The sequence below is a fragment of the Lissotriton vulgaris genome, chromosome 7 (assembly GCF_964263255.1).
Source record: "Lissotriton vulgaris chromosome 7, aLisVul1.2, whole genome shotgun sequence".
NCBI lineage: Eukaryota > Metazoa > Chordata > Amphibia > Caudata > Salamandridae > Lissotriton > Lissotriton vulgaris.
Window position 1 is genome coordinate 693,995,913 of NC_141695.1, and position 25,290 is coordinate 694,021,202.

General features: G+C 43.1%; 1 protein-coding gene across 1 annotated transcript in view; it reads right to left on the reverse strand.

Annotated features, from left to right (window-relative positions):
• The window catches only part of SMURF2 (SMAD specific E3 ubiquitin protein ligase 2), a 1,116,208-nt gene extending 1,091,373 nt beyond the window's left edge, over positions 1 to 24,835 (reverse strand). The window contains exon 1 of the mRNA XM_086930925.1: positions 23,932 to 24,835. Within this exon, the coding sequence (XP_086787051.1) occupies positions 23,932 to 24,139 (208 nt within the window). The 5' untranslated portion in view covers positions 24,140 to 24,835. The remainder of the gene's footprint in view (positions 1 to 23,931) is intronic.
• Positions 24,836 to 25,290: the final 455 nt, after the last annotated feature.

A 25,290-nucleotide genomic window follows, 5' to 3' on the forward strand; every position in this document is an offset into this window, starting at 1 on the left:
AGAGCATCATATTGGACATTGCATTTCACACAGATGACGTGGCTTAAGGCAGGCAGGTGAGCATGTACTCCCATCAGGTTGAACAGGTGGAACTTTGGGTGACCTTGACTTCGGGTGACCTTGACACTGGAAGAGCAAAGCTGGTATCTGAGCCTGCATGAGAGACCAGGCATATTAACAGTTATGTAGTTGCTAGATAAAAAGTACACACTTCGACCAAACACAGAACTTCAGCATTTAAAAAAAATATATAGAAAAAAGGAAGAAAAAAAAAAAGTTCACAAAACAAATTACGTTACTCATGTGGTAACCACTGTCATGGTTGGATCCCTTCACTTCCATGTCACAAAATGAAACTTCGTATTTCACTTTGTCCTTTGTGGTCGTTACAGTGCCGGGCTAGAGCACATATTTTAGAAACTGTTCTCGTCACCCAGCTATGGCTTGGGATCACGGACCCCAGAAAGAATAGGATACAAAAACAGAACTTAGGACAAAGGAGAAACTGACAGACCAACAACTCTTGCAGAGTTTCACTGGCATGCAGAAGCAGCAATAGGGGGTCGCCAGCCAAGACCTAAAGACGCTTTGAAAAGGAAGATGCCCAACTCGAAGGAGTCTATATTGTGTGTGTGGGGAAGGCGGGGCTCGTTAAAAAAAAAAAAACATACTTCACTGCCTTTATACGGTCAGTGAAGTCAGTTTCCTACTTTGTCTCATGGCCAATCACAGCCCTTTAAGTTTGCCAGGAAGAAACAGGCCTCAAGCAAGTCCTTCTTCGGCAAAAAGCAATCATACAGTCATTCTTGCAAATAAATATAGGGCGGACGAGCAGTTCCGAGGTCTAGGGCTCAAGCTTCTGCAGCCTCTAAATAACACCAAGAAAGCAGGTCTGATAGCTGGCTGCACAAACCACTACAACACTGTAGGAAGTAAGGTAGAAGGGGCTATCAGAAGAACTTTACTGGGGGAATCGGGACAACAGGTTAGGTGCCCTCTCACCAAGCACTGGAAACGAGAGAAGGCATAGCACTGCTTGAGGTACAAGGTTTAACACAGAAGAGGTAGAGAAACAGCAGTGACCAGACACTGCCAAGAAGTGTTGCGTGGCAAGGAAAGCTACTAAAGAGGGGTGTTACAGATCAGAACTTGAGGCCAACAAGTCATAAGTGCCCTTGTGTGCAGCCGAGTAGTTCTACAAAATTACCTGTCAGAGGAGTTGAGCACTCCATAATTATGCATAGCATGTCAGCCGGTATGTCTGTCAGAAGAGCAACAAGCATTGGCATAGCCAATAGGTCTCACCTTTGGGACCTTATAAGTATTTAGTTATGCAGCACAACATCCTTGGTGTAACCACATAAACCTTTGCATTGGTAAACATTTACAAGGTCCGAAAGGCGAGACCTATTGGCTATGCCAATGCTTGTTATATGTGGAAACAGTAGGGCGTTTGGTTTCCGGTATTACGTTTACAGAAATAGCTCATCTTGGTTTTTAGGCAGGTTTCTTAATCTAGAGCAGTATTACCTTTAACTCTATATTAAAGGATGCTTTTCATAGATTGGATACAACATATTTAAAAGCAAAATAACGTCCTACCCATGAATAACGGACTCAATGAGCAGGTATACAATTACTGTGAGCAATAATATAGACCATGAGGGGATGGCAAGGTCAAAATGAATAAAAGTAAACATTTTGTAGTTAAAAAATTAAGCTTGTGTTTTACTATACCACCAGAAATCCCTCATTTGCACCAGAGGATCTCAAATAAAGCACATACAGACAAGTTATAGACTAGCTTATTTCATAGGGAATTTGGACTGCTTGATAAATTTATTTTGTGTGAAGCGTTTCTTCTAAATCATACAAAAGAAAAAAATTCTGTGGGATTTGAAGATTAAATCCTTGAATATACAAGTCAGCAAAACATTCTTAGTAGGTGCCTCGTGTGTACTTTCCAAAGCGTATATAATCCACGTTGGCCACAATGGAAGTCTGCAAGTGAATCCAACTGCAAATCGAACTGTACAGACCCCTCATACTACCCAATACATAAGTTTTGCACAGAAATATCAAACAATACCCAAACATATTCATGGCCCATTTGGCTTTACGGGGGGAGATGAAAAAAAAGGATCTCAATTAACCTTCTCCCACAGCAACCATTTTCAACCCTCAGCCTCTCGGATCCCTACTAACTCTTCAACATCCTTATCAGCCTCTTTAGACAGGACGACAGTAACAGCTATGACTTTCCCCCATTCTGGTCTTTCTTTCCTGCAACTGTGCACCAGTTTCCAATTCATTGTCTAAAACTCACTTCACTCCCCACCAAGATGCCTTCCTGAACTGTAAACTGTACTTGTTCATAACCGAACCAGATTGCAAGACAATGCTTACTCGTACTAGACTCACCAAAGCAACAGATAAACTCCCCATCATCTGACGCAAATACCATCTCATTTTTTCATTAACAAAATCCTGGTAAGAACATCTACTAAAGTATCAAGGCCATCAAGCCCAATCAACACTGTTATTAACAAGGCCATCTACAGCTAGATGAACAAACAACCTATCAGCTCTCAGCAAACTCGACTCCCAACCAAATAGCAGAAGAGCATCATTCCCCGACAAATTCATTCCTAGCAACACCAAACAATTAACCCAAAACCTCTTTAAAGACATAAGATGAAAAACTACAGCAATTCAGTGTTAATGAAAGAACTGGAGAAGGAGTGTGTAAACCACACACTCCTTCTCCAGCGGTTGCGGGAGGTTGGCATTGTGGGGACCGCCCTTAATTGGTTTCGGTCCTTCCTTGCTAACAGATCCTTTGCAGTTTGAGGAGGAAGCATCATCCGAACAATTCCCACTGCATTACGGCGTTTCCCCAGGGATCCTCATTGAGCCCGACCCTATTTAATATCTATATGAGTCCCCTGGCTAATGAGGTCCTTCCCTGGGGAATCCAATTGGTCACCTACGCCGACGATACGCAGTTGATGGTTTCTCTGGCTAGGGCAGATGCTGTGGATTCCGGTGTCAATAACCTTTCCCAGTGTCTCACCAAGGTCCTCGATTGGATGGACGCCTCTTTTCTGAAACTTAACTGTTCAAAAACAGAGATTATGATGCTGGGATATACGGCCCCCATCAATCTTGACGCTTGGTGGCCCATATGTTTGGGTCCGCCCCCTCCCCCGAAGGAGCAAATTAAAAGTCTGGGGGTGTGGCTTGATCCCACCTTTAGTTTTCAAGTTCAAGCCCGTAAGGTCGCCGCTACCCGTCACGGCCTTCTGAAGATCCTACGGAAGGTCCTGACCTTTCTTCCATTCGAGGCAAGACGGATCCTGGTTCAGTCCTTGATCCTCTCGTGGCTTGACTATGCGAACGCGGTCTACTTGGGGGCACCATTAGGGACCATTAAGATACTCCAGTCAGTCCAGAACTGCGCAGCCCGAATGCTTATGGATGTCCCTAGACACACCTCGGCGAAGACGGCCATCCGGGCTCTACACTGGTTACCTGTTCAGGAACGGATCCAGTTTAAGGCCTTGTTTATGGCCCACAAATCAATAATCAACAAGGGCCCTGCCATTCTGTGCCCTCTCCTGAAGCACCATCAAGGGCCCAGAGCTCTTAGATCCAACCACCGCAATTTGCTCTCTGTCCCGAGGATCAAGCGTTCTCGTACAGGGGGCCGTTTTGCAGTACAGGCAGCAAAAAGTTAGAATTAGCTGCCCGATTACCTGCGGCTTGAGCCTAATCATTTACAGTTTAGAAAACGGCTGAAGACCTTCCTGTTCTGCTGAGTGATTTGTCTGAGATGGGTCTAAAGCGCTGGGATGCCCCCAGGTAGCCAGCGCTATCCAAATCTGTACTCATTCATTCTGTACTCAACTCCAACAAACAACATGATAAAACCAGTGTTCTAGAATTCAAAATCTACAAATTGGCCATCAAAAAGACACTGTCACTCCAACCATATCGCCATACCTTAACTGCAGTACCACCGAATTTCTTGGGGTCCTAACAGAATTCTGCCACCTGACAAGCACCTGAGCCTACTGGCGGAACACCCACTGTACTTCTAGGACTCTGGTGAAGCCACCTAGTGAGGTGACCACTGAAATTTTTTAACAGGAGGTCTTTTTTTTGTTTGCAGTTTCATACAGCGTGAACTCCACCAAAGGTATTGGAGAGCTTTACATGAGCACCAGTTACATTACACACCACAATTTTGGTAGGTTCGGGGAGATACGTGATTTGCCCAGAATCATAGGAAGTTGAACCAACACAGAGACTCGAACTTAGTTCCCCAGTTCCAAAGATGGTGGCTCTGATCGTTACACCACATCCTCTACCTTCTTCTTTAGCAGACATTTAATGGAGGAGGTGCTGCATTTCCCTCTCAGTATACGGAGTGCACCACTGCTAAGTAGGTGAAGTGCAAGGAGAAGGGATTTTTTTCAAACCTGGTACACCATCATTTGAAAAAAAGCAGAAGACACACATACAAGTACAGGGGTTCTTGAAGAGGAAGTGATGAGCCAATTTGAGGTGAGGAATGGCTCGAGGTGAGGAATGGCTCGAGGTGAGGAATGGCTCGAGGTGAGGTGGGAAGCTCGGGTAGGTAGATTCTCATACGTGAGTTGTCTTGCTCTTTTGTTGCTACTCCACTCACCTATTCCTTTCCGTAAGTGCAAGAGCAACTGTGTTTATAAAGTTTGTGGTCTTAATTGTTGAACAAAGTGGATTATTATAAGAAACGTGATGTTCATGTGCTTTTTTGTCCGAATCAGATGGAAACAAGGATTAAAGTAAAATGTTGATAATACTTTGGACTTATCATGCTCAATTTAACAAAGATGTAAACATAACATCAGGTAATTACCCCTTAGGCCTCATGAGCTTAATAGGACTACTGATACATTAATAAATAGATCCAACACAGTCAGGTATAAGACAGTCTTGAAAGGCCCAGTCTTACAGTAACTGATGTGTTCTTTCTAGAAGACTACATCCAAGTTTCAGACTATAAACCGGAGTTCCACCCTAGTAGAGGTGCCAAATCAACTTGGATTACTTCCACTCTAACCTTCTACAACCACACTGATGATACTGAAAGCCTCGTAAAGCAGGATAATCTATAGGCCCTAAACATCTTTGGACTGGACCACTGTCAATGAGCCACTGACTAATGGATGCTGAGAAATCACCATAAAGTCCTCCGAAACAGAGATCCTAGCGTGCGGAGAATGGAAGAACTACCAGCCTACAACCATCTGGACTGACACTCAGCACACCATCAGTGACACCGACGAAAGCGAGAAACCTGGAAGTGATCATGGAATACAATGCATTCCAAAAACCTTATGCGAACCAAGTCAGAAAAATTGTCTTCGGCACAGTGCACTGGCTTCAAATCACACTGTTTCACGGAGACTGCTAATTTACACATCGTGGACAACGTCCTCTTAACCATAGAGGAAGATGACCCTTGCCTACTGATACTGCTGGACCTCTTAGCTGCCTTCAACATTTGACCATTCCACACCATAAGGACCATGGAGTCACAAATGGAATTCACCAGCAATGTAATTTACTGGTTGTCAACCTCCCTTTCCAACTAATACCAGTTTGCTCACATGGGACGGTCCAAGTCACAATAAATTACAATCGCCTCCGGAGTTCCCCAGGGTGCCATTCAGACTATAGTCATCTTCAAACTTTACATAGAGCTAGCTGCTTGGTGCTCTACTAACAGATACCAGCAGAAAGATTCACTAGTATGCTAATGATACACAACTATTTGAAAGTCTCATCTGCTTTAGATATTTAATGCCTCAAACACTGCCTATCATCTAGACGTTGATGTCCAGGAGCTACCTAAAGCACTACCCACCAAAGACAGAAATCCTGATATTTTACATGAACAGGACTCTCCAGACCACCGCCAGTGGGCCACATCCAGCCAGATACAAGATTTTATGCAGCAACATGACACACACTGGTCGTGTACATAGCCATGTGAATGAGACATGGTGCATGACTGAGCGGGCTGTTGCCTTGTCTGTCACTGGGAGGGCGGATCCCGGATCAAGAATACCTTCTCCTCCGCCTATCCCAGACATGGCCAGTTGTGACAATAACAGAAGCACACCGTCCTAGGCAGGGAACATGCCAGCTGCTGACCCCATACACTGAGGGGAGGAGGACTCTACTGCTGTTGCACCAAGGGAATGTAGTCTTACTGCACTAACATGGAGGCCACCTCGAGGAGCGCCCCCTTTCGGAGACTCAGCGAGCAGTGTAAGTCGGTCCTGCCTGGCGTGTGTGCTGCTCCTGTGGTACTCCAAGGTTGTTATGTGACCAAATGGAGGCTGTGCTGCTGCCTTTGTTTACCCAATGTGCTGCCATTCCGTTAGTTCAGCCTCACTGGAGGGCACAGTCTTGTAATTGCCAGTCTTGACTTTTTATAGCCAACAGTATGCTGCATTCTGGGGCTTGGCTTAAAGTTTAACTGTAATGCTATAAACGTGGCTCAAAAATCCCTGCATGAAAACAAAGCAGGCCTGGTTTGAGGTGTCACATCGAACAGGGAGCCACTTAGAAGCTGTGTGCGTGCACGGATATTAGTGGTTGTTTACTCTGGGATCTTTACAGCTGCAGCTCTATGGAGAGCAGTCCCTTGGTCATATGCAGTTTCTCATAACATGTATAGTGCCAAATGACCTCCTGTGGGACTTGCCCGCCACTTTGCATTTTGGGGTTTGTATATCAGTTTCTGTGATTAGCTGTGCATCCAAACGTCCTGCCATTCACAGTACTGTTGACTAAATAAAAGGACTTCCTGACTGTGTGCACATTAAAAAGGGACTGATCGCCTGTTAGCCAAGAACACAGATCAGTTGACTTGTCGTAGCATTGGCAGTGCCCTTCTAGAGCAGGTTATTCAGTTACAATATTAATGCAGGCGACTGGTGCACTGGACAATAACAGTAATTCTTTGTTAGATACAGCGTAACACTGTTGTTTCAGTATTTAAAATTAATTAATAAATGAATAGCATGTTTTTCTCATCTACAGTTCATTTATTATTTTGTCAGAGCATTTGCCATGTCTGACATTTTTACTCACATTATTTCTCATATTATTTCTCAGTTTAAGCGCGGCATTATTTCTTTGTAATTGCCACATTACTCTTTTGTACTTAATCATTTCATGCTGATTACAAAAAAAATCCAAGTAAACTGTATTCATTCAAATTGTATTGATTCATTTATAAAACAGTTCCGCCCGTGAATAACTGTAAGCCCTTGTACTAAAAAGTTTGGAGACCCTTGGACAAGAAAAGTGAACAAGAAACAGTAAAAATATGGCTCAATTACATGAATCTTAACTATCTCAAACACCAACTTTCAAAGAATGCCAAGTCACTTGATTCACCTTCAAAACCACCTCAACATCAAGTAACACTGCCAAAAAACAGAGATAGCCTGGTACCGGCTCGCTTACCTATAGAAAGTAAAACCATTTCTTCCAGAAAGACTTCAGAACTGCAGTTCAAGCCCTTGTACTCTTGCATCTGGATGGTGGCAACGCACTGCTTCCAGATTCCACACTGCGACCCTTTAAGGACAGTCTACGCAACACAGCACGTTTCATCTGGGGCCTGAAGAAATGTGAAATCACCACCCCTACCCTAATGGAACTCCATTGGTTTTCCTAGCAGACCTGCACCATCGTCAAAACCAGCTGAATCATTTACAAACCCAAAACGACCAGCACCCCTGCATGTCTTGCAGACCAGCTCCCCACCTCTGGTGGTTCTTGGGAAATCCACAGCCAAAAAGCCATCAGACTGCAGACTAAGAAGGGTACAAAAAAAATGCAGCAGGCATTTTCTTTCTATGAACCCAACATCTAGAACAACATACATGTATTCATCAGGGTGGCCACAACACTACTCCAATCTAGAATAAAAAAAAAAAAGAGTTGAAAACGCACCTCTTTAAAGAACAGTACATCAAAATGTCTTAACCATCCACAATTGAGCAACCTCTCCCGTCACTCGTTGACTTTATGCTAGTCTTTGACCTAGTACAGTGTTACGGTGCCTTTTGGATAGGTTTTCAAATTAGAAATACCATATAGATACACACATACCACACAGTTTCAATTAATACACTTGTTTAGGCTGCCCTTAGTAAATTCAGGGCCCCAACACTCTTAATGTGCTCTCTTAACTATGAAATGGACTGTACCTAGGGGGGCAGTTTTAATTGATTAGAAGAGCTCAAAGATCCCAAAATACATCGGCAAGAGGACTACCATGCCTTCACCTTTGTAGCCACATCGAACAAGCCCTCGAAGCACTCTGAATTGCTCACAAGGCCAGGGCAAAGGATATTTCTAGATCACCACTTTGGCTTATGAACCCTTTATGAAAGAACAATTCTGCAGCTTAGCATTTTGAATTTAAATTACACCTCAACATTCTTTCAGCTCCTCTTGTACAAATCGCTGCATTATTCGGACAGTGGAATAAATAATTTAAAAAACACTATGTGAAATATAAACTGTCTCTAGGTGTACCCAACACACCAATGGTGTTACACAACAAACAGTCATCCAAAATACAGAGCGGTAACCCGGTGGTGATGGATCTATGAAAGATAATGCAGCATTGTAATGGTATCTTTCAAATTAGAGTATATTAATCGCTATCGTCAAGCTCTCGATACAAGCCTTCGGCAAAACAATTAATGCAGTACCCAATTACGTATTTGCAGATACGGGGAGAGAAAAGCACTTATAGCTCAGCCAATTTTTTTGCAATTCAAGACAACTCTCTAAATTGAGGCTCGCTTAAAGAATTTTAGGTATGTTAGAAGAGAGTCAATGCTTTTAAAGAGCAAAAGTGAACAAGGAGGAGGGGGGGTCTTTAAAATGTTACACCGACACAATAGGCTTAAAATGTGCTTCAGTATGTCATTAGAGTTCACAAAACCCAGACCCAAGTAAACTGCTTGACGCTTAAAAAAGGTATGCCAACCATTTCTGAGAACTTTATGAAGGTCTAAAAAAGAATCAATCCTGTGCTGCAAAACGAATCCGTTGCTAAATATTTGATTTGGCTGCTGAAGATGGGCATTAGCTCCAGGCCAGTTCCTGGACATAGATCAAGCAGTACTCTGTCATTTCTGCAGTCAGTCAAAACAATGTTTCCAGTGCAAGCTTGTAATGTTTGGACCTTGAAAAACTTGCTAATTGAATCCAGTTCTACCAGCTCATTTATTTAAGTTTGCCTCGCTGTTTATAAACACATGAGCAACACATTTAACTTTAATTTATAGCTTTTGTATCCTTACTTGTCATTTCACCTCTTTGGAATTGGACTGGAAACCACGGTTGTCAACATAAACGCAACAGGAACATTAACTTGCTTATAAATGTAATTAAAAAGTCTATTCAACAGCTGCCCATATCATACTCACTCAAAGTGATTGTTTTTCTTAATCGATTCAAAACAAACAATTGTAAGCATAGCAGCTGCAAAGAGCTTATTTTGGGAAAGATATCCATAGGCTGGGTCACAGTGAGAGGTCCACTAAAAAGGTCATGTTCTAACCGCTTCGATTGCATTAAGAGTCAGTGGCTATATAGCTACTGAACTACAACTTACACATAAAACATCAATCTTATACTTTGCTCATTGCACTAGTGATCTAAGGCCTAGATGTGCAAAGAACTGTTTCACAAAACATGGTTGCAAATTGCAACCCGACTTTTTCAAATCTATTCTAATTTTGCCAACCAAACCTCTATCAGGCTGGTTCATAAAATCATGATTAAGAATGTGTCGCAATGTGATCTACCTCGTCAATACTCATGAGGCAGGTTACGAATGAGTTACCACCTCCTTTAAGGCGTCAGTAATCTATGAACGGTTTGCGACTAAAACGGAGGTTGAAAATCACCGATACATAACATTTATTTTATTTATTTATTTTATATGCTTATAAAGCACCAGACTAGACCCCCGAAGGGGTATCTCCGCGCTATAACTGCAGGTGGAAGTGAGAGTAAAAATGTGTCCAGGGATAAAGTGACATCAATAGCTGGGAAACAGGTAGGTTTTTAGATTTTTTCTAAACATCATATGGTTGGTGATTGACCTCAGTTCAAGCGGCAGTAAGTTCCATAGTGTGGGTCCGGTGTAGGCCAGTGCACGGCCACCTTGTCTGGTTTTCTTAATTCTGGGTATTTTAAGTAGTTGCTGGTTACTGGAACGCAAAGAGCGTCCTGGGATGTAAGGCTGAAAGATGTCAATGAAATACTTAGGGCCCATCCCCGTTAGTCTCTTGTGTATGGTACAAAGGGTCTTGAACTGAACTCGCTTCTTCACTGGAAGCCAGTGAAGCTGAGACAGTAGGGGGCAGGATGGTGTCCTGGGTGGAACATTCATGACGATCCTTGCGGCAGTGTTTTGAATAACCTGCAATTTCTTGAGTTGCTCCTCGTTGGCTCCATGGAGCAATCCATTGCAGTAGTCAACCCTACTAATAACAAGCGCCTGCACCAGAGTTTTTCTGTGGTGATCCGGAAGATAGGGGAAGACACGTCTTAACATCCCTATAGCCCGGAAACAGGTGCCGGCTACTTGATTGACGTGGTCCTTGAAAGTAAGTTGTTGGTCAAATAATACTCCAAGGTTTCTGACCTTACTTTTGGGGGTGGGGACAGGACCCAGTTCTTGAGGCCACCAGTCTGATGACCAGTGTGTCATCGCTTGACCGAACAACATAACTTCGGTTTTCCCGACATTACACTGCAGACAGTTTGATGACATCCAGTCTGCAATGGCTCTCATGCCATCTGCAAAAGATCTTTTTACTGCAGGCGTAAGATTTTTAAAGGGGAAAAGGAGTTGAGTGTCGTCAGCGTACGACACGGGGGTGAACCCGAAAGATCTTGCTAGGTTGGCAAGGGGGGCCACATATATGTTGAAGAGTGTGGGGCTCAGACAGGAGCCCTGTGGCACCCCCTTATTGAGCTCCCTGTGGGTGGATATATGGGAGCCCAGCCTAAACTCTTGGGAGCGCCCGGACAGGAAACTCTCCAACCATGCCAAAGCCTCTCCCTCTATTCCCACCTCCTTTAGACGATGGAGAAGCACCTTGTGAGACACCGTATCAAAAGCGGCGGAAAGATCCAGCAGCACCAGAATCATAGAGCAACCATCATCCAGTGCCATTTTGATGTTATTGGTCACTGTTTGAAGTGCTGATTCTGTGCTGTGGTTCGGCCTGAACCCAGATTGAGAATGGTCCAGGCCTTCCGTCGCTTCCAGATGTTGGGAAAGATAGGTGTTCACGTGCTTCTCTGTGATCTTGCCCAAGTAGGGTAGGAGAGAGATGGGACGTAGGTTGGATAGGTCTGTCCAGGGAGATGATGCCTTTTTTCTTATCGGGTTCACCACTGCCTTTTTCCAATCTACCGGGACCTGGCCTGTCCTAAGGGAGATGTTAACCATTTCAAGTATATGGGGACCTAATAAAGGGATCAAAGGACCAACCATTTTAGCTGGAACAAGCTCATTGGGGGATCCTGTTTTTATATGGTTACAGAGAGTAAGAAGCTCTGTATGCGTAATGAGAGGGAAAGACGTCAAAGAAGGTTTATTGTCTGTGGTGGGAATCGTGGTGGGGCAGATTTTAGTTTTATTTTTGCTGATATTGTTGGCAGCTACTATTTTTTCATAGATGATGTTGATTTTATCCTCAAAAAACAACGAGACTTTGTCGCACAAATCCTGTGAGAAGTCATCTGAGCTTTCACAAGCCGTAGGCTTTATAAAGTTTTGCAGAATGTTAAAGAGTTCCTTAGGGCTGTTGCCTGCTTCTGCTATTTGTTGTGTTAATTGTTGTTTTCTCGCCAGCTTTATATTTTTATAGTATTCTGATTGAGCTTTTAGAAAGATCAATCGGCTGTTTTCAGTTTTAGTTTTCCTCCAGGCTTTCTCAGCACGTCTGCAATTTTGTTTCTCTACTCTCAATTCCTTAGTATACCATTTTTCTTGTTTTGACACTGGATGCTGTTTATGTCTTTTTAGGGGAGCAATAGCGTCGATAGCTTTTTTAATAGATTCATTAAGCTTGGCTAAAGCTATGTCTGCTGTATCAGATTCCAAAAAATTGGGATCTGTCCATGCTTCTTGAGCTGTAATGGCATTAACTTTGTGCCATTGACGTCTCCAGGAAGGGGGGGAAGGGGCATTCTTTGTGGGTCTCGCAGGGGTTGGTAGCGTGAATTCCAACAAAGAGTGATCTGTCCACGATATACTTGTAGCCAGGGAACAGTTTATTTTGGTGGAATTGGAGAAAATAAGATCAAGCATGTGTCCTCCTATATGAGTAGGTCCATGATTTTTTAAGTTCAAGCCCAGATTCAATAAATCTGTGATTAGAGCCGTGGATTCGGTCAGCATTGGCTGATCTACGTGTATATTAAAATCACCTAGAAGCAAAAAATCTTCTTTAGATTTTATATGTGGGGCTAAAGTTTCTTGAAGAGTGAGTGCAAAATTAGGATCAGCTCCCGGGGGTCGATAAACCAAGGCACCTTTCCAGGTGAAGTGATTAGTTAAGTGAATTTTAAAAAGCAAAGTTTCTAATTGTGAGTTTGAGTGTTGTTCTATAATAGTACATTGTATATGGTCCTTATATATAATTGCCAAACCGCCTCCGGTTTTAATATCTCTGTCTAGGTGTTTAATCTTATACCCAGTGGGAATCCCCATTGCAATGGCTGTGATTGTATGGGGTTTTAGCCAGGTTTCCACAAGGAAACATATGTCTGGTTGGATGAAGTGTATTAAGTCCCAGACCTGGTGTTGGTGTTTAGGTAAGGAACGTACATTTAGGAGAAAGCTTTTTAAACCCTTAATAGAAGTATTAGAGTCTGGGGGGGCGCATTGTTGTTGGATAGGCGTCGACACAGAGGACAGGAGTAGGCATCCTCAATGCGATGCCAGGGTATGACTGTGCTGCAGCATGTAGATGGTCTAAGACTGCGTAAAGTGAGGGCTGAGTAAGAGAGGGAATGGGTACCCTTACCGGTGGAGGTTTGTGGGAAGGGACCAGGGTCCATCGCCCCTCGCCCCGTCCTGTCGCGGACGGGCGCAGACGGACTTTTCTTCGGCGCTTCTTAGGCGCGCTCGAAGGCGCCCCCTGCGCGCAACCGCTGCGCGCTTATGGGAAGGGCGTGGCTAAATAGCCCGGAGTGAGGTAGCCACTAGAGCGCTAACCTCAGCTCCGGGAAAACCGGAAGTGCTGTCTGCCTGGCTCTTGCCTGTCCGCCCTCCGCACAACGGCACTATTGCCGGGTCGGACCGAGGCGGGCAGGCGGTAAGATCGAGCCCAGGTGATTTAGAGGGAGAGAAACAAATATCCAGTGGAACACGTGAGTCTGTCCAAGTAAAAACACAGTGATACAGATTAAAAAGAACAGACTATTAAAATCGGTCCGCTCGTTTTAGCGCTTCTCGCAGCCCCCTATATTTACCAGATCTTAATGGACTAAAGGACACTCTCAAGCACAGCAGCGGGTCTGGGAGATACTGCCACCGTCTCCCTACCGCCTACCCACATTATAAATCGCAATTTGGAAGAGATGCCTTAAAAACATATTTGAGATTTAACAACCAGTTAGTACATTTAAAAATTACATTTAGCTGGTGCAAACCCTGTGATCTAGTGAACTACAGGATTTGCAACTGTCAAATGCCTTGTTCCTATGGCCCTAAATGTCTAAGACAAACACGTAACTAGTGTAACAAACACGTTACTAGTGTTACAAACACAGCGGTAAACCTCTAGAAATTTAAGCCTTTAGAAATGGCCACCATAGTATTATTCTACAATAAATGCTTTCAGCAAGTTTTTGAAAAATTGTGTTGGAATGCAGCCTTCAGCAAATGGATCTATTAAGAAATAAAACTGACTTATTAGACACTTCCTGAATTGTAAAAGAAAAAATATTTGTGAATCACCTGTACTGGTGCCTTCAACAGACAATTCCAGAAACAAGTTGTACCTCACCTCCACAAAGCACTAAGCATACACAAATGTGCTAGCAAGTTATGTAGAAGAGGAAGTGGCAAGCAAATGTATACAAGCTGTCAACTTCCACTTGAAAATAAGAGTTCCTTAATGCACTGCCCTACAAAACAATGGGCTAATTACATACAATACTGTTCACATCTTCTTTTGAGATATTTGAAACATGTGTAACAAAGTTTAAAAGATAACTGGGCCGACACCAACAATTCGGGATTCTATTGGTGTTTCAAATCAACAAACCGATTCTATGTGCATTAATAACATAACCAAGCTATTGTGCCCTTAGCGTGCCAGACACGAAGCAAGCTTGTGTTCTATATAGACTCTGGCAAGGAAAATGGCTTCTCATTAACGCAGCCTAAGTCATGATGAAAGAAGTACTAAGGTGTGCGCTTGATAAGTTGTGACTGAGCAAACGTTTCAACTATTTTTGAAATGCAATTACAACAATCTGAAAATATCATGTGACTGGAACAGCCTAAGCAATATTAAAAGTACAGTAATTGGTACTACCTATAAAAAAGTCCTACTTTGAGAAAGGGGACGGCGTGAAGCTTGCTGACAGACTGTATTACAGAATACATTTTACAGCAAGACATCTTCACGAGCACCAAAGATTACAAAACAAATGTGACAAACTAATCAGAAGCAACGCATCTCCGAGCCTCTTTGCTGTTCTTACAACAGTCAATTTATTTACCTTTGCATCACAGTAGATTATAGGTTTGCCCTCAATCTAGTTTTCGCTCAATGAATTAAAAATGTATTCCATCTTTACAGTGAAAAGAAATTTGAGGGTTTTCAAATAAAAATGAACAAGGACATGTTTTTAGCCGTGTATGGGTTGCTCGCTTCTAATGCCTCATTATAAAGATTATGGTGAAACCAAGGACAACTAATCACATACCCATTACATTCATATATATAGTACCCACTCTGTTACAATGTATTGCCCATTGTTTATTGAATGCACTTATGCAGACAATGCACAACTGATGATCGCTCTTGATGGGCACGAAGATCAGACTAACCAGTCCCACCTTGCTCCATCACCTTTCGGAGATGGCAGCCTGGATGTCCAACCACTGTTTGAAACTAAACGCAGACAAGTCTGAGATTCTGCTCTTTGGAGGATCATATTTAGTCTGGAATGCAACATGGTGGCCTCATCATTGGATAATGCACCCACCCCCAAACAGGTTGCAAAAAATCTTAGCATATTCATCGACAGTGCACTCACCATGCAGGACCATGTACGTGCACTCTGTGGAAAAAGCTTTGCGACACTAAAGTTGCTAAAAAGACTCTTTCAATGGATTCACATAGAATGTAGGAGAACCATTGTCCAAGCCTTACTTATAAGCAGGTTGGACGACAGGAAAGCACTTTTCATGGGCATGGCAGACTACCTCTTCACTCGATTGCAGTTGGTCCAGATGTGGCTGCCACTCTGGTGTGTAACAAGAGCAAATACAGCTCAGCTTCAGAAAGCATGGGGACACTCCTTTGGCTCCCTGTGCGTCAAAGAGCCAAATTTAAACTGCTAAGCCATGCGCACAAAGTCTTACACCATCTTGGCCCCAGAATTCTACAAGACAGAGTTGAATTCTATGCACCCACATGGAATTTGAGTGCATGAAACCAGAGACCTGCAAAAACTAAACGTATCAAGAAGACCAGGGCAGGGGGTCGTTCTTTTTCACACCTAGCAGCGACCCACTGGAATGAACTTCCGGCTTACCGATGACTACCTGACATTCAGGAAAAAATGTTAAACGCATTTGTTTCCTAGGAACTGACTAGCAACCTAGAGACCGTCTTCCAGACCCCACCCTCACTTAGGATGTGCTCTCCTTAGTGCCATGATATCCTATGGATGAATGTTGCGCTGTATAAATTAATAAATGCTACTGTACTCTTATTTAACCAATTTAGCTACATTATGTGTAGCACCCACACTTGCGAGCCATAATGTTTTATTGAATTATATCTTGTTTTACCCATGTTTGTTTTATTTGACCTATTAAAATAAGGAATCTGTCTTGTAATGTGTAACTGGAAACTTGGCATAGTGTAAAACTATTCTAAAAGTTCATATAAATACAAGAAGAAGCACCGCAGTCTATGAAAATTCACAAAAGGAGGAAATACTATTCAGGAAAAAAATCCTTGGTAGTTCCAGAATAATGATACCCGCATGTAAATAACCTACCATGAGAATTCATCATGAATATGTTGATCATCAATGAAGACATTAAGTACAAAAGTTCAAATCAAACATGGGGTACATCTGTATCATTTAGCATGCCAAACGACTGTAAAGGAAATTTACAAGGGAATCAGATTTTAATAACAGAATAACCCAGGTTAAGTTATTTTCATTGGTACAGTACAACCAATAGCTTTCAGAACAGATAAACCAATGCACATTAAGATATAGATAAGATATATATATATCAATCTGAGCAAATTTAGAGTGTCGTGGTGTTGAGGGCGCTCTAAACAGGAGCTGCCTTCCACCTAAACTTGGGAATTACCCAGAGTTCGCTCCTTTTTTGCATAATTTATGCGTCACTCTATGCCTGCAAGGTAATTGTTTTGACTTATACTGGGTGCTCCCTTGTGTCTGGACAAAGCTAAACCTCTCTGAAGAGCTGTAATGACAGCGAAACACGTGTCGGGTGTTGCTTTTATTCATTTCAGGTTGGCTTGGATGGTATTTGACCAATCCAAAACTAATATTGTGCCTGGAGTGGTAAATGCTTTTTTCATTTTACAGCTCGGCGTGGAAAGCACTGAGCTAACCCTATGCGTAAAGACTTTGCTGTACAAATGGCAAAAGACTTTGTCCATTTCTATCTTGGCGAGGATAGCGCTGTGCTAATCCTATGCTTACAAACTTTGATAGAAAAGCAGACATTTGAGGTGAGCAAATCTAGAGTGTCGCTGGTGCTCTAAACAGGAGCTGCCTTCCACCTAAACTTGGGAACTGCCCAGAGTTCGCTCCTCCTTTTCAATATCACCTTCTTCATTTGTAAAAAAGAAGAAATCAGCACTCACGGGTGACGTTTACTCAGGGTTTTTATTCGAGTCAAACAAACGCATTTCGACGACCTGCCTTCCTTGGCGTTTGTAGACACACCGGGAAGCCGCAATGATTTTAAATGTTTCTCCATGTGTCACACAGTAGAAAAGGGACAATCATTTTCAATGCAAAATGCGCAATTTTGAAGTGTGCAATTCTAACCATAATCAGTATTGCTCACTAATTGTTCCAATACAATTACTCTGAGGAATCAGATTTTTATAACAGGATAACCCATAATCAGTTATTTTCATTGGTACAGTGCAACCTATAGCTTTCAGAATAAACCAATGAACATTAAGATATATATATATATATATATATATATATATATATATATATATATATATATACACACATATACATATATATACACACACACACAAAGGTTTGTAATTATTGATACAGACATAAGAGGGAATGAAGATCTTTTTAAAGTACAGTTAGATGGTAACCTTTAGTATTGTATACAATTTTGAATTTGAGTATTAGATATTGTTTTCAATGTGCTTGTAGGTATTTTACAGCCCTAATGAAGTTCTGAACAGAACGAAATGCAATGGCTAGCTTGGTTTTATTTTGAACTGAAAATATAATAATTGGGACAAGATTTTATTTCTATTGACAAAGCTGGTGTTTTTCTTTTTGAACATGTACCTTTGAAGAAGACTTATGAACTAATATATTGACATTCCCATTCTACCATCTGAAAAAAACTATTACTCATACAATAAGAAAATATGAGTGCTATACACATGTGAAGATGGTTTATTAAGTTCAGTTGTTCATCACAAATTGAAGGGGGTCCCTAAGCAGCTGGTCTCTTGGTTATAAAGCACCTAACTTACTATTGTACTTAAATTGAACTTGTGTACAGTCACTGTTCTTTACCACAGCTGCTTTGTGTAAATTAAGGGAATAACAAAGAGGGGGAGAAAGAGAGTCTGACAAGTGGATTCGTTCTCCCTAGTGTATATGTATTAACAAAAAGAATCCACCAATAGCTGTCAAGTGTTCCCTACAATGGTGGGGAGCACATCGTGTTTTTAAAATACTCCCCACACACCAAAAGGACCCTTGGTGTCATGCTTCATCATTAGGGTCTCCGCACCCCTCTACGGGATGCGGCGTGCTACTACCTACGACTACGCGGGAGCACTTATTTCAATGACTATGCGTGGTGCGTGTGAGGGTTAGATGTTAATGTGAGTGAGTGGTGGGGTTTACAAGTGAGTGATGAATTAAAAAGTGCTTGGCTCGTGGGGTGAACTCAAATAATGCTTTAATGGGCCCCCGGGCTGGTACTATTAAAATGTGTGCTATGAGGTATCTATGTTGCATTATGTACATCACCTCTTGCGTGCGTCGACACGTCGATGAATGAGTAGAGCACACTGAACTCATCACACACCAACAGCTTTCACAATACTAGTCGCAAAGAACAAGAAGCCATTCGAGAAATGGCTAATAACAAAGAAATCACAATCAAGCCTTTCAGACAAAGGGGCAGCCATAGTAGTACAGACAACAACCGCATATGATCACGAATGCCTGAGAATTTTGTCTGACAGGCGCAATTACACTATCCTACCAGAGGACCCAACTCAGTCCCTACGCATCACCATCGGAAGGATGGTGGAGGCGGCACTAGCCCACGACTGGCTGTCTAAAAAAGAGGCGGAGTTTCTAATTCAGAAGTCACCACGAATTACCTACTTTTATAGTATCCCTAAGATACATAAAAACCTTGAAAAACCGCCGGGCAGATCCATTGTCTCGGGATTGGTTCCATCTTGGAACCATTATCAAGATTTGCGGACGCACTCCTCCGCCCACTTGTACAAGCCACAGACACGTACCTTAAGGACACCAAGGCAGTCCTCCAATTACTGAAGGATCTACCGTTTGACCCAGGATCACAATTACTGCTGAGCCTCAATGTGGAGAGCTTGCATACAAGTCTGCCCCACGACGAAACGCTCTCAATAATCGAGGAAGTATTATTCACTACCCCATGGAAATACCAGACACCTAGGAGGTGTGGTATTAGAATGCATCGCAACAGCACTCACGAAAAACTTTTTTCAGTATAAAACAACCATCTATCTCCAAAGCCATGGGACCAGCATGGGCAGCACTTTTGCTCCAAGCCTAGCTGATCTCTACGTCCATCATTTGGAAACCAACAGATTCCTGAATGTAGACAACCCGTTCAGGAACAACATTTGTATCTGGAAAAGATACATAGACGACATTTTGTCATCTGGGAAGGAGATCTGCAATCAGTGACAAATTTCATGGTATGGTTGAACACCCAAAACACCTACTTGAAATTCACAAGCTCTGTCTCTAATGAATGTCTGGTAGTTCTAGACCTAAATATATACCCAGAAGAAGGAACACTCAAAACCACTACTCACTTCAAACCCACCTCCCGTAACTGTCTGCTAAGATTTGACAGCTTCCACCCTCGACATTTCTGAGAAAATCTTCTGTACGGCCAATTTTTTCGCCTACGGAGAAATTGCACTGCTGTGGCGGAATACAAAGTACATGCCTTGGACCTAAAAGCAAAGCAACAAAGACAATATCCGGAGCGGATAATAAACTCAGCGATCAAACGGGCAAGAAATAACAACAGAGAGGCCCTCCTGGAGCACAAGGTCCATACCAATTAAGATCAGAAGAGACCAATTTGTATAACGACATACAATACACATTCAAACGAGGTCTCTAAGATCATTAATAAACATTGGCGAATCTTAACATGCGGTGAACAAATTTTGAAAAAACAATGTTCGCACACAAACGGGGGAGGAATTTGAAGGACATCATAGTCCATACCCGTCCAAAAGAGAATCAACAATCTACACCGTTGCTGCATGGCATACAGGGACATTTCCCGTGTCGGAACTGCAGCAGTTGCCATCTTACTAAAAAAAGCAAGCAACTAACCTTCAGGAACAGTACAACATGGGAACAAAGAAAACTAACGAACTGCAACAGTAAATACGTGGCCTACTTGATCACCTGCCCATGCGGACTTGAGTATGTAGGAATGACCACCAGAGCGGGCAAAACACGAATGAAAGAGCAATGTGAGGTGCAGGAAAAGTACCACGAAAATGGCAACACACTTTTTGGACGCTCAACACTGTGAGAACGACCTCAACTGGATGGTCATTGAACAGTTACAGTCTGAGAATGGCCTGTTCCAAAAGGAACAACGCTGGGTGTTCCGTTTGGGCACCCACATCACGGGCCTCAATGATGATATTCCATGGGGCCAATTGATTTAACAATAAGACGTACTGAATTCCCTGTAAATGCTTTTTTCTCCTTGTTTCCTCCGCCCAGTGCACCAGGCGTAGAGAATAACCACTTCACGACCGTGGCACATATGCTGTTTGCCCACCGGTCACCCAGTAACTCAACACCACCCCCAGCATTACACATCTCTCTTCCGACAAGGAGCTCCTTATAAATAGTGGAATGTCAACACCCAAAAGGCCTGTGGTTTGAAGTATCTGTCACAGCTAAACTCGTCCTGTATTTCATTAGTATTTTAACTATCAACCATTCTTAGACACAGGATCGAGCATTATAAGAGAAAGCCCGGAGACTGAGACTCTTGAGTGTCACGCATGCGTTCAGCAAGTGCGTCTGGGCGGGTATCACACAGACAACTAAACAAGGTTTAGCCAACCACAAGCATCGGGTAGCTCAACAGAGCTCTTTTAGAATTACCCTTTAGTAGGTTCCTTTGGTAAATACTGGACAGCATAACATTCATCTTGTGATTAAAGCCAGGCACTAGCATGGTACTTCACACCCTTTGTGCATGAGCCGATATCGAGACACGCAAGTCTCGGACTCGCGCATGCGCATACAGCGTAAGCAGACTCATGCTTTCTGACAATATCTCATGGCCAACACGCAGAAGCTCAGCGCCGATGCAAGGAACGCTAGTAGGACACGCCGGAATACCCATATATGGATCGTCTCCTTCTGGTACAAGCAACCCTTAACACTTAATTGGCATCAAGTCCCTCGTTAAACGGGGTATATATAGCACAGATCGATACAACACCGGCATTCCCTGCAGAGCCGTGTGTGGGGGCACAAGGAGAACTCCTCTAGTAGAGATCGCGAGTATACTGAAAAACCACCGTAAGACCTACAGAATCTATGTAAGTAGCCAGCAATACCGATACCTGTTATTACCTTTAGGTAGCATATTGGCACGAAATCACCCGCAACGTTAGGAGGCTCATGAGGCTAACAAGATTGAGGAAACAAGTATGTTTTACAAACTTTCCTTTGATTATCCCACTCACAGTATACAAGTCCCAGAGGCACAAAACGGACATAAAAATAGAGTGTGTGTTTTATGTTAAGTGTGTGTAAGTCATGTCTTTGTTCCTTTTTTTACAGGTTCACCATCACTTTTAGAATGACAAGATTTGTCTAGTGATTACAACCCACACTGTATATACTTTTTCATAGGTCATCACACCATGAATGAAAGCAAGGCGCAGAAGCAATATATTTGTTCTTTTCCCTCTTTCCTTGGGTTGTGCAGTTAGTAGACAACGGGGACATATTCCTGTAGGTACATTGTAGACTGCATTACATTCTTTTACTTTTCTGTAAATAACAACCACATTTTTACATAGTAACACGCGAGTAAGGTGGGGAGTTGTGCACCCCGTCCTGAAGAAGGAGTTGATCTCCAAAACATGTTGACGCACACAAGAGGTGATGTACATAACGTAACAGACACCTCATTGCACACATTTTAATAGTACCAGCCCATTAAAAAAAAGAATTGAGTTCACCCCACGAGCCAGGCACTTTTTAATTCATCACTCACTTGTAAACCCCACCACTCACATTAACATCCAACCCTCACACGCACCACGCATAGTCATTGAAATAAGTGCTCCCGCGTAGTCGTAGGTAGTAGCACGCCGCATCCCGTAGAGGGGTGCGAAGACCCCAATGATGAAGCGTGACACCAAGGGTCCTTTTGGTGTGTGAGGGGTATTCTAAAAACACGATGTGCTCCCCACCATTGTAGGGAACACTTGACAGCTATTGGTGGATTCTTTTTGTTTGTGTAAATTATGGTCAGTGCGTAAAGCCCTCTGCACCTTCTGGGACCTGGCTTTGGTGATTAGAATCGCTAATAAATAAAACAAGTAATTATGGCAACAGTGGCCAGTATAGATGAATGAATGTTACTCTAAATGGCCTCCATAGAACTAGGTCTAAGCATCCCAAGAGACTGAAGACAAGAAACCAAACTCTCCCCTTTCACCTGGCTTTGAAACAGCTTTTTGTTAAAAGTTATGTTGAGGATATCTTGAGTCACCAATGCCCAGACTTTCTTATTGAATGCATCTGTATTGGAAAGTGATGTTTTTAAAGAAAGCAGGATTCCCAGCTAAATGTGTATTAAATGGAAAAGAGGATTTTAATTCCATGGATTGTATTTAGGAAGAAGTTTGGGTCATAGCTGCAACTGGTGAGAAGTTTCCGTTTGAGATTGAAAAACTGGTAAGCCATCAACATAACGCCTAAAAGAAAGAACAGGCGAAAGCTGTGGAAGCTACCACAAACAAATGGTTCCATGTCCTCATAGAAAACTACATGGCTGGGGGAATCTAGAGGCATCAAACGGCAACTTGAAACTTGGTTAGAGACAGGTCAAGCTTCACACTACTTCCACACAGCTTGGACCGTTTAGAAAAGTTCAGTTCCAATGGACAGCCACTTACTTTAAGAAAATAATAATAATAATAATAATAATAATAATAATAATGTGAAGCGTAATAATAATAATAATAATAATGTGAAGTGTATGCCCCAAAATGTTACGACTAGTGCCAAGTCCTGAATATTTCTACCCACTGGGTTTAAACAATAAAAAATTAAAAAAATTAAGCTGTGAGCAGGGTTGACTCAGTACTCGGTATTTAACAGTAAGACACACCTAATCAATGAAAAGTATTTGAACTATGCACACACTTTTTTGGGGGACGGGAGGCAATCAACTGAGACAATTTAGGACCTAACATACATTTTTGAAGCAGGGTGGTGAAAGGGAGGTTTCAATGTCTTGATTTAGAACTAGAGCCAAACTGTAAAATGTAGTTAACTACAACGGGCGAGATACGTTTTAGGAAGAAAGGCACTTATCTGCATAAAACAAGAAACGTTAAAACACAACTAGCGCTTCATACCTGACGAGGCTACTTAGATCTTTAAGCGTGTAAATTTCAAAATCCGCTGTTTTATTTTCAACACCTGAATTTGAAACCACCTTTCGCTTACTAAAACCAACTGGATGAAAAGAGCCTATGGAAGAGTTACAAGAGCATTTTATGCAACAGTCCTAAGCATAAACGCAAAATAACAACACATTTTGTAACTTTTACAAACTTTGAAAAAAATGTATTTAGAAATATTAAAGGTCTGTCTGGCGATTACAATTCCCCCACAACAATATGGGAGGTGCATATGTTGGAGTGGAGTTTATAACTATAAGGAGTCTTATAAGAAATGTAAGCCAGTAGGTTAAAGAACCCTAGGTGAGGATGCTCTCAAACGTTTTGGAAGTAAAGTGTTGTGAAAACAAACGAGTTAACAGGTTAGAAAACGAAAGAGCCCAGAGACGGAAGTGTAGGTAGGACACGCCGCATCGCTTCCTACCTGTCAGGCGCAGCTTCACGGGCCCGTTCCTCCGGACTCCCTGGTTAGACATGTCCCGGCTCGCACTGCTTGTGCAGGGACCCGGCGGGGGGCGCCCCAGCCCGGTCAGGAGGCGCGCCGCTCTCCGGGGCGCGGACTCCCCTCGCTTTGGGCCGGGCCTGGTCAGTAATGGAGGCAGAGTGGCGGCCGCTTTGGCCCGGATGTGCATCGCGCCGCCATAGGAGGAAGGAGAGCGGCTCTGCGAGGGGAAGACACGGAGGCCGCGCAATCCCTGTATGTGTGTCTGTGCGGAGAAAGGAGGAGCCAGTCGGCCCTCCTCCAAAACAACCAGATTATCCTCTTCGCTGCTTCGCTTTAGCCCCAACGCGCCGTGCCAGTTTCTCTTTCAAAAACGCGACTTTTTATTTCGTTTTTACTGCACAGTGACGCTTCTCACTAAAGTGAGGTGTTTGTTTTCGCCTCTGCCGCTTTATTCCTCCCGGCTCCAGACGTTAGCCATTTTATACGTCTTTTCGGGCGATAAAAAGGGTGTCCTCTGAGGTACTGCCTTTTTACGCTGGTGCCATTTTCTCTCGGGCACGAAAGCCCGTTGCGCGCCCTTTCTTGTCACCCCCCCCTTGTTTGCAGACACAGTCCTCCTCCTCCTCGGGCCCGTCCTCCTCCTGGTCACAGCTGCTGGATTCAGTGAGGCGGCGACTGAAAGGCCTCGCTGACATCACTGGGCTGGAGCCGAGGGGGGAGGAAGGCTTGGGAAGAGGAGGGAGGCGTTGGCAGCATCGCCACGGGGCAGAGATCATGCGACGAAGATACCAGGAGCCCCGTCAGTGCTTCCTCTTTCCTTCCACATTCCTCGCTGTCTCCCCGACCCAGACAGCGCCTGGTCTGCGGTTCAACCGCCCAGCACGTCCGCTGCTGTATTTTTAGACTCCGTTCTTTCGTACAGCAGATTTTTTTTTGGTTTTGTTTTGATTTCAGGTGCCTGCATACATTTATTTAAATGTGCCTCTCTTTCCCACAGCTATGTCTTGTGTAGTCCTAAGGAGTACATCCCAGATACTTAACGCATGTCTCTAGAAGTGATTTTAAAAGAGGGGGAGGGAGGCGATGCCAGGGATGAAGTAGTGGGCCACCTACAACGGGCAATTCTGAAGATTGCGCGCACGTGCACAAACAAGTACAGTCTTTTTCCAGTATTCTTTAAAAAAATTGTAATTTATTGTTTTTTGTAAAGGGCTAGTGCTACTAGAAAGTTGCTCATAGGGCTTAACTTTGAAGAGGGAGATGAACGAGGAAATATACTTTTGAATGTAAATCATAAAAGTTGTTGGTAGAGACGAACCTTCAAGTTTTGCAGATGTT